Source organism: Lethenteron reissneri, chromosome 67 (assembly GCF_015708825.2).
Source record: "Lethenteron reissneri isolate LAM-NWPU_2019-01 chromosome 67, ASM1570882v1, whole genome shotgun sequence".
Classification (NCBI taxonomy): Eukaryota; Metazoa; Chordata; class Hyperoartia; order Petromyzontiformes; family Petromyzontidae; genus Lethenteron; species Lethenteron reissneri.
This window is the reverse complement of record NC_083845.1, coordinates 7701897-7712457: the sequence shown is the minus strand read 5'-3', so window position 1 is coordinate 7712457 and position 10561 is coordinate 7701897. Positions and strand designations below refer to the sequence as shown.

General features: G+C 56.1%; 1 protein-coding gene across 1 annotated transcript in view; it reads left to right on the top strand.

The window, feature by feature from the left end:
* LOC133360132 (mucin-19-like) overlaps nt 1-10561 on the top strand; it is an 80225-nt gene that overhangs the window by 49382 nt on the left and 20282 nt on the right. Inside the window, exons 8-11 of the mRNA XM_061578718.1 lie at nt 25-93; nt 1466-1593; nt 3119-3294; nt 7156-7276. Of these exons, the coding sequence (XP_061434702.1) occupies nt 25-93; nt 1466-1593; nt 3119-3294; nt 7156-7276 (494 nt within the window). The remainder of the gene's footprint in view (nt 1-24; nt 94-1465; nt 1594-3118; nt 3295-7155; nt 7277-10561) is intronic.

Genomic DNA, 10561 nt, shown 5'->3' with positions numbered 1-10561 from the left:
GGCCGTCATCCCGTGCCACCCCAGCGCGTGGCCTGCCCCCCGCGTCACCTGGAGCGGCCCCAACGGCACCATCGGCCCCGACTCCTCCGCCAGGTGGACCCGCCACGTGTGTGCGAGCGACGTGCCCGCGGGGCCTACCCCTAGGTCGACTCGGCCTCGAACGAGTACTCCGGTGCGGTGTGTCAGAGGAGGAAATATGTGTTTATGCTGGAGGCAAATCCGATAAGCTATGAAGCTCTTGATACCCGCCCCCTCCCGCCACAAAGATGTCGAGTAAGGGGCCACGGTGTCAGACAATTTCCAACGACTAACAACAACCACGCTGATAAAATAAGTATAACCAGTAAAAATAAAGTTTTTCACTATAAATCCTTTATATGCGTGGCGGCTAGAGTCCTCTCGTCCTCTGGCTTGAGATGGCTGCCACCTATGGGTCAGATGATTGTCTGCAGTATTAAACAATTGGTAATTAAATATTTAATTTGTTTTCCCTAAACAGTGTAAAATTTTGGAAAAAACTTTTCACGAACATTAATTGTCTCGCACAACGAGTCTGTGTGCAAAATGTCAGCTCAATTGGATCACGGGAAGTGGGTTAAAAAACGACCGAAAGATTTGCACGGTCGTAAGCAAGCAAGCAAGCACGCAAGCAAGCAAGCGAACTTAATATAAAGGATTTAAAAACAATGATCATATTTTTTACTGGAAAATGAGGTTCCAATGGTGGGAACAACCACACTCTCGAATTATAGGCAAGCTAAACACATCAACAAAACCAAAATACTAAATACAAAAATACCCCCCCAAAAAAATGTAAAGAAACCCCCCAAAAAAGCCCAAAGACCCAATTATGAAAGGGTACCTGGTGTGCAACGTGTAAACATCGCCACTTGTGGAGAGACAAAGACGGCCGGGCGTGGTGCTGGCCACCCAACCCCGCGTGTGCCACCGTGCCGGCCTTCGTAGGTGCTGCTGCTCGCTAACAGCACTTGCCCCGACAGTCTGCTAAGGCTACACGGACGATGGGGATCTTTTGTCTTTGGGGCCGTCCATAAATGACGTCACGCGATTTTTGACGATTTTTTACCCCCCCCCCCCTCGTCACACGGCGTCACAAAAAGTCAGACCCCCCCTCAAATATGACGTCACAAAGCTCTGCCCCCCCCCTCCCCAAAACCACATTTCCATTTTGAAAATAAAACATGCTTCAAATCGCTTCAAACTGTTGTCATTGTAGTGCGTATTTAATGTGGCGCTGCACTCTGATGTTGTAGAAGAAAACATTTATCAAAAAGTCGATTTAATTAAGTAGAACGTGTTGTCTATATTTATATATTAAAGTTGCGCATTTTGATGCGACGTCACATATCTCAACCCATCGTCACAAATGTCTGACACCCCCACCCCACCCCCCTCGGTGCGTGACGTCATTTATGGACGCCCCCTTTTGTTGTGGTGTACGCAGGCTCCGCGTGCTCGAGGACGGGAGCCTGATGTTCGCGTCCGTGGCGAGCGGAGACGCGGGCAGCTATTCCTGCACGGCGCACAATGTGCTGGGACAGGCGCGGAGCGCTGGGACACTCACCGTGAAAGGTGCGCGACTGCACGGAGGCAAAGACCCCCCAAATATACCCTTGAACAGACGGTTCGTGGCAAGTGTTGTGAGCGAAGCAGTAGCAGCACCTACGAAGGCCGCCAAGGCACGACGCAGTTGTTTACGCACCGGGTAATCATTTGAGGCTGAGTCGACCTAGAGGAGGTCCAGGAGCAACACATACACACAGAGAGAGAGAGACAAGTAGCCGCCGTGTACAGCGAGACGCTACACAGTCCGTGGTGCTGGGTGTAGAATTTGTATCATCACAACAGGGCTAGGAGATGTTAACCACCTCGCCTAGTGTACAAAAGGGCGTGGGTTCGATCCTGACCCTGACGCCTGCTGCTGTATGTTTGGAGTTTGCGTGTCTCTCTCTCTCTCATCATCATCATCATCACGGTGGCTAGGAGATGTTAACTACCTCGCCTGGTATACAGGAGGTCGTGGGTTCCATCCCGACCCTGACGCCTGCTGCTGTATATTTGGAGTCTGCGTGTCTCTCTCTCTCATCATGACCACGGTGGCTAGGAGATGTTAATTACCTCGCCTGGTGTGCAGGAGGGCGTGGGTTCGATCCCGACCCTGACGCCTGCTGCTGCATATTTGGAGTCTGCGTGTCTCTCTCTCTCATCATGACCACGGTGGCTAGGAGATGTTAATTACCTCGCCTGGTGTGCAGGAGGGCGTGGGTTCGATCCCGACCCTGACGCCTGCTGCTGTATATTTGGAGTCTGCGTGTCTCTCTCTCTCATCATGACCACGGTGGCTAGGAGATGTTAATTACCTCGCCTGGTGTGCAGGAGGGCGTGGGTTCCATCCCGACCCTGACGCCTGCTGCTGTATATTTGGAGTCTGCGTGTCTCTCTCTCCCCGTGGTCGCGTGGATTTTTCTCCGGGTCCTCCGCTTTTTCCCCTGCACATTGAGAATCGACGTCACGCGATTAAAGTATTTGGCCGCTGCTCGAAATTTCCACGCGGCGATGATGATGACAGCCGCTATCATCTGTGAGCTCACAGGTCGCTTCTAAAAAATAGTTATGTAGCTCAGTGGGGCCTTACCTGGGAAAATACAAAAAGTGAATATCAATTACTTATTTATTTTATCCACACCCCCCACTTCACCCCCCCCCCCCAACTCCCATCCCCCCTTTTACTGGACGTGTGGCAAAGAGCTTCATAGCTCATCGGTTCCTCCTCCTGTACAATATGAAATAAATACCATTGATGATAAGATACAGTAGATAAGATAAAGTAAAAGTATATTTCTATTTAAAGCTTTCGTGACTGCAGGGATTCATCTTCTTGGTTATTTCGGTAAAGTCACGTAGAAGGGAAATAATAAAATAAAATAAAACATAATAAAATACAATTCTCACGACGTTTCGGCCACAACGCAAGCATCCGTCATCAGGTGAAGAACAAGGCTGTCGGAACAGGGCTGATAATACAAAATAAATATAATGATGATAACATAAAACAAATATCATTGATGATCATTTTTAAACAAAAAAACCATTGCAGAGGCGACCCGCATCACGGCTGCCCCCAGCGGGGGGCTGGTGGCGTTCGGCCACCGGGCGGTGTTGTCGTGCCGCGCCTCCCACGACCCCTCGCTCCGCGTCGCCTTCCTGTGGAGCCGCGGCGAACACCACCTCGGAGGCAGCGGCAGGAGGGAGCAGTTCACGCACGCGGGCATGGTGAGCTGTGGCAGGGCATGGTGAGCTGTGGCAGGGCATGGTGAGCCGTGGCAGGGCATGGTGAGCTGTGGCAGGGCATGGTGAGCTGTGGCATGGTGAGCCGTGGCAGGGCATGGTGAGCTGTGGCATGGTGAGCCGTGGCAGGGCATGGTGAGCCGTGACAGGGCATGGTGAGCTGTGGCAGGGGCATGGTGAGCTGTGGCAGGGGCATGGTGAGCTGTGGCATGGTGAGCCGTGACAGGGCATGGTGAGCCGTGGCAGGGGCATGGTGAGCCGTGGCAGGGCATGGTGAGCTGTGGCAGGGCATGGTGAGCTGTGGCAGGGCATGGTGAGCTGTGGCAGGGCATGGTGAGCTGTGGCAGGTGGTGAGCTGTGGCAGGTGGTGAGCTGTGGCAGGGCATGGTGAGCTGTGGCAGGGCATGGTGAGCTGTGGCAGGCATGGTGAGCTGTGGCAGGTGGTGAGCTGTGGCAGGCATGGTGAGCTGTGGCAGGCATGGTGAGCTGTGGCAGGTGGTGAGCTGTGGCAGGGTATGGTGAGCTGTGGCAGGGCATGGTGAGCTGTGGCAGGGTATGGTGAGCTGTTGCAGGTGGTGAGCTGTGGCAGGGTATGGTGAGCTGTGGCAGGGCATGGTGAGCTGTGGCAGGACATGGTGAGCTGTGGCAGGTGGTGAGCTGTGGCAGGTGGTGAGCTGTGGCAGGGTATGGTGAGCTGTGGCAGGGCATGGTGAGCCGTGGCAGGGCATGGTGAGCTGTGGCAGGGCATGGTGAGCCGTGGCAGGGCATGGTGAGCTGTGGCAGGTGGTGAGCTGTGGCAGGGCATGGTGAGCTGTGGCAGGGCATGGTGAGCTGTGGCAGGGCATGGTGAGCTGTGGCAGGTGGTGAGCTGTGGCAGGGTATGGTGAGCTGTGGCAGGGCATGGTGAGCTGTTGCAGGGCATGGTGAGCTGTGGCAGGGCATGGTGAGCTGTGGCAGGGCATGGTGAGCTGTGGCAGGTGGTGAGCTGTGGCAGGTGGTGAGCTGTGGCAGGGTATGGTGAGCTGTGGCAGGGCATGGTGAGCTGTGGCAGGGCATGGTGAGCTGTGGCAGGGCATGGTGAGCTGTGGCAGGGCATGGTGAGCTGTGGCAGGTGGTGAGCTGTGGCAGGTGGTGAGCTGTGGCAGGGTATGGTGAGCTGTGGCAGGGCATGGTGAGCTGTGGCAGGCATGGTGAGCTGTGGCAGGGCATGGTGAGCTGTGGCAGGTGGTGAGCTGTGGCAGGGCATGGTGAGCTGTGGCAGGGTATGGTGAGCTGTGGCAGGGCATGGTGAGCTGTGGCAGGGCATGGTGAGCTGTGGCAGGTGGTGAGCTGTGGCAGGTGGTGAGCTGTGGCAGGGTATGGTGAGCTGTGGCAGGGCATGGTGAGCTGTAGCAGGCATGGTGAGCTGTGGCAGGGCATGGTGAGCTGTGGCAGGTGGTGAGCTGTGGCAGGGCATGGTGAGCTGTGGCAGGGTATGGTGAGCTGTGGCAGGGCATGGTGAGCTGTGGCAGGTGGTGAGCTGTTGCAGGTGGTGAGCTGTGGCAGGGTATGGTGAGCTGTGGCAGGGCATGGTGAGCTGTGGCAGGGCATGGTGAGCTGTGGCAGGTGGTGAGCTGTGGCAGGTGGTGAGCTGTGGCAGGGTATGGTGAGCTGTGGCAGGGCATGGTGAGCCGTGGCAGGGCATGGTGAGCTGTGGCAGGGCATGGTGAGCCGTGGCAGGGCATGGTGAGCTGTGGCAGGTGGTGAGCTGTGGCAGGTGGTGATCTGTGGCAGGCATGGTGAGCTGTGGCAGGGTATGGTGAGCTGTGGCAGGGCATGGTGAGCTGTGGCAGGGCATGGTGAGCTGTGGCAGGGCATGGTGAGCTGTGGCAGGTGGTGAGCTGTGGCAGGTGGTGAGCTGTGGCAGGCATGGTGAGCTGTGGCAGGGTATGGTGAGCTGTGGCAGGGCATGGTGAGCTGTGGCAGGGCATGGTGAGCTGTGGCAGGGCATGGTGAGCTGTGGCAGGGCATGGTGAGCTGTGGCAGGGCATGGTGAGCTGTGGCAGGTGGTGAGCTGTGGCAGGTGGTGAGCTGTGGCAGGGTATGGTGAGCTGTGGCAGGGCATGGTGAGCTGTGGCAGGCATGGTGAGCTGTGGTAGGGCATGGTGAGCTGTGGCAGGTGGTGAGCTGTGGCAGGGTATGGTGAGCTGTGGCAGGGCATGGTGAGCTGTGGCAGGGTATGGTGAACTGTTGCAGGTGGTGAGCTGTGGCAGGGTATGGTGAGCTGTGGCAGGGCATGGTGAGCTGTGGCAGGGCATGGTGAGCTGTGGCAGGTGGTGAGCTGTGGCAGGTGGTGAGCTGTGGCAGGGTATGGTGAGCTGTGGCAGGGCATGGTGAGCCGTGGCAGGGCATGGTGAGCTGTGGCAGGGCATGGTGAGCCGTGGCAGGGCATGGTGAGCTGTGGCAGGTGGTGAGCTGTGGCAGGTGGTGAGCTGTGGCAGGGTATGGTGAGCTGTGGCAGGGCATGGTGAGCTGTGGCAGGGCATGGTGAGCTGTGGCAGGGCATGGTGAGCTGTGGCAGGGCATGGTGAGCTGTGGCAGGTGGTGAGCTGTGGCAGGTGGTGAGCTGTGGCAGGGCATGGTGAGCTGTGGCAGGGCATGGTGAGCTGTGGCAGGGCATGGTAAGCTGTGGCAGGCATGGTGAGTGGTGGCAGGGCATGGTGAGCTGTGGCAGGGCATGGTGAGTGGTGGCAGGGCATGGTGAGCTGTGGCAGGTGGTGAGCTGTGGCAGGTGGTGAGCTGTGGCAGGGTATGGTGAGCTGTGGCAGGGCATGGTGAGCTGTGGCAGGGCATGGTGAGCTGTGGCAGGGCATGGTGAGCTGTGGCAGGGCATGGTAAGCTGTGGCAGGCATGGTGAGTGGTGGCAGGGCATGGTGAGCTGTGGCAGGGCATGGTGAGTGGTGGCAGGGTATGGTGAGCGGTGGCAGGGCATGGTGAGCTGTGGCAGGGGAAGGTGAGCCGTGGCAGGGCAGGCGCGGTGGGCGGCGGCGGTGGTGGGGGGCAGAAGTGAGCTGTAGCTGTGGGCAGCGGAAGGGGTAGTGGGGGCAGCAGTGGGCAAGCTGCAGGAGGTAGTGGCAGTGGGCAGCGGCAGCAGTGAGCATCATCAAATTCAAGTTCATTGATTTGGTATAGCCCTGTGAGCCATTCGGCTCTTGAATCGGGAACAACCGCAACTAACAAAAAACTTAAACATGAACAAGAAAACATCTTAAAGTGAATATGTGACTAAGTGCAAACAGAAAATCCAAGAAAAGACAGCAAAATATTGCAAAAAAGCACCGTACACCAACGCTGTGTGCAAAAATCCCAGTGGGATGCAAGTCAAATAACCAACAACAACCACAAGACAACTTAGATTAAGGCCATCAGTCTAACTCTGTACTACAACAAACAAACATGGCCAAACCAATACACTTTTCGAAATCACCAAAATAAAGCCATGAAAGCAATAAAACAGCAGTAATCATAGGAACTGTGACGGAATTTTCACAATGGCATAAACAACATGTACTACCGAAACGCTGCAGCCATAGCTGGCTGCATGAGTCACTCCACAACAGTGGGCCGTAGCGTGGGCAGTAGCAGGGGCAGTAGCAGGGGCAGCAGCAGTGGGCAGCAGCAGTGGGCAGCAGCAGCGGTGGCAGTGGCAGGGGGCAGCAGAAAGGGGCAACTGCGGTCGTGAATTGTCTAAAGAATCAGCACCGAGGATTCGAAGGCAGCCAAGGCGTGGTGGTGCCGACCACCCACCCTCTCGCGTGCCCCCCAACGTGAGAGGCTACACGGGGGATCTTTGTCTTTGTGCGGCAGGGGAGCTCCGCGTCCGATCTGGTGCTGAAGCCGGTGAGCCCCGCCGACTCGGGGCCCTACGCCTGCACGGCGCGCACAGACGTGGACAGTGCCACGGCCTCCACGTGGCTCAACGTCACCGGCAAGACGCTCACCGTCGCCCCAGAGAGGGCCACTCACAGGGCAGAGAGGACAGTGTTGAGTCTATGGGTAGTGTTGAGTCTATGGGCAGTGTTGAGTCTATGGGCAGTGTTGAGTCTATGGGCAGTGTTGAGTCTATGGGTAGTGTTGAGTCTATGGGCAGTGTTGAGTCTATGGGCAGTGTTAAGTCTATGGGCAGTGTTGAGTCTATGGGCAGTGTTGAATCTATGGGCAGTGTTGAGTCTGTGGGTAGTGTTAGTCTATGGGTAGTGTTAGTCTATGGGTAGTGTTAGTCTATGGGTAGTGTTGAGTCTATGGGTAGTGTTGAGTCTGTGGGTAGTGTTAGTCTATGGGTAGTATTGAGTCTATGGGCAGTGTTGAGTCTATGGGCAGTGTTGAGTCTATGGGTAGTGTTAGTCTATGGGTAGTGTTGAGTCTATGGGCAGTGTTGAGTCTATGGGTAGTGTTAGTCTATGGGCAGTGTTGGGTCTATGGGCAGTGTTGAGCCTATGGGCAGTGTTGAGTCTATGGGTAGTGTTGAGTCTATGGGCAGTGTTGAGTCTATGGGTAGTGTTGAGTCTATGGTTAGTGTTGAGTCTATGGGCAGTGTTGAGTCTATGGGTAGTGTTGAGTCTATGGGCAGTGATGAGTCTATGGGCAGTGTTGAGTCTATGGGCAGTGTTGAGTCTATGGGCAGTGTTAGTCTATGGGTAGTGTTGAGTCTATGGGCAGTGTTGAGTCTATGGGTAGTGTTAGTCTATGGGCAGTGTTGGGTCTATGGGCAGTGTTGAGCCTATGGGCAGTGTTGAGTCTATGGGTAGTGTTGAGTCTATGGGCAGTGTTGAGTCTATGGGTAGTGTTGAGTCTATGGTTAGTGTTGAGTCTATGGGCAGTGTTGAGTCTATGGGCAGTGTTGAGTCTATGGGTAGTGTTGAGTCTGAAGTACTCTTGAAGACGCTTGGACACCGTTGTAAGGCACACGTGTTTATTTACACAATGGTCGTACAGTACTAGAGGGGTGTATCGGCCCCCTCACCCGTATAACTGGGGATACACCTCTAGCTATCCTTCCTACCCCGAGTCCTCCACTAACGGGCTAGGGGAGGCTGTCTGGCCCGACACTGGTCAGTCGGGCTACGGTACCCGGAGTCCCAGAGTACTAACTCTGGTTCACGGGACCACGCCACTGGCTCCAGCCTGCGCTGCCCTGATAAGGGCGGCGTCCCAGGGGGAGTCCAGGGCCTATCTGGTCGGTCTTCCGTCTTCCCCTAATTACTCTAAGACTGAACCCCGAGCTCTCTGGCTCATCCCTTTTTATACCCCCCTAGAGGATCACAACCCCCCTCACGCCGTCCGGTGCGGACGTCGTTGCGGGCACCACCCCGTGTACTGGCGGAGTCCCCGCCCACTGTGTTTGTTATCCGTTAGCTCCTATGCAAACAGCCCTACACAAACAGCCCCTCTGTAACAGCCCTACATCACCCCCCCCTGTACAGCTCGCAGCCGTCCCGGCTGCAACAACTTCAATAAAGGTTAATTAACCCCTTGATCTCCGCGTGTGCCTCAAAAAAACGTTTTTAACGATAACATGAAGGGAACAACAACAACAACAACAACAAAACCCAACAAACCCCGAAGGGAAACAATCCGACGCACCCCCCCGAATAAATACGAATTCCGTAAGAGCGACGTATATACAGTTTTAGCAGGGAACCCCTAGCACACACGCAACACAACACAACACAATGTGGCAGGAGCTCCCCACCGACGCAGCACCCCGCAACCATACACAAGAGAAATAAGTCTTCGTTTAATGCATTATAAGAGTCTGCGCATTTTTGCGCGCGTCCTTGCTGCAGGCCCGTCACACGGGGCAACCCCGGATGGCGGACCGCCCGGTGGCAGCTGTTCATTCCGTATTGAGTCCGCGTTTGACGTCGCGAGACCCTCGGCATCTCCCGTAGCGGTGGATGGGTGCGAGCCCGTCAATCCCGGTGCACCTGTGGGCGGGACAGCCGGCGACACGTCAGGCGAGGGCAGCAGAGACGGACCCTTTGAGTCGGCCGACCCCCTACATGTTTGGCCACGCGTGTGTGGAGTGGGGCCTCGCACCGCAACGAATGGTTTAAGTCTCGAGGGGTGCACAAACCACCGGCGCTTCCCCCATTTGATGCGAACACACTGAGGCCGCAGAACCTCGACCACCTCGACAGGACCCCTCCACGGCCGCCCCAGTTTAGAGGATGTCGCGAGTGGTACCTGGGGGCAGTGCAGCCATGCCCTGTCCCCCGGCTTCCACTGCAGCACGTGCGCGCGACCCAGTCTGAGGCGCTCATTTGCTTTCTGACGCTGTTCTGAATTTAGCATGGCAGCATCCCGTGCCTCAGTCAATTTAGCAAGGTTGAATTTAACATGGTCAATTAATTTAGTTTTTCCCAGCGGCGTGGGGATCTGCAGCTGCGCCCGAATGGGTGGGTAAGGATCGCGGCCATACATGAGGAAGAAGGGTGAAAATCCCGTTGCAGCATGGGGGGCCAATCTGTATGCCGCCAAGACCCCTTGGATTTTCAAGTCCCAATCGGTCTGTGAGTCCGAAACCTGCTGTGATAACATAGACGAGATGGTGCGATGCAGACGCTCGACCATCCCGTCAGTTTGCGGGTGATAGGGGGAAGTACGAATCTTTTTTGTTCCTAGGAGCTCACAAACCTGTTGGAGGAGTTTTCCGGAAAAAATTCTACCCTGGTCGGTCAGCAACCGCTCCGGGGCACCTTTGTCCATGACATAGCCTTGGACAAAGGCGTCGACGATGGCTGCTGCCGACTGATTAGCCAGGGGCCAGGCCATAGGCCAGCGCGTAAAGTACTCGACCCCGGTTAACAAATATCTATTACCCCTAGGGGTGGCGGGGAATGGGCCCAGAATATCCAGCGCGACAAGTTCGTTTACTCTGGAGACCCTGATAGACTGCAAGGGCGGGTTTGATTCTCGTGCTGGTGGTTTCCGCTGTGCACACCGCGGGCATGAAGCCAACAGATCTGAGACATCCCTTGTCATGCCTTGCCAAAAGAAATCACGCTGGAGCAAGGCGAGGGTCTTTTGGGTACCCAGGTGGAGGAGGCGCTCATGAGCAGCCCACACCACCCTACCCCGTAAGCCCGAAGGGACCACCAGCCGGTGTCGGTGGGATTTTCCGTCCCAGTGCATCAGCAACCCCGCGTGCATTTCCCATGCGTCGGCATCACCCGATCCCCGCCCCGCCTCCCCGGCGCGACGACGCAACGCG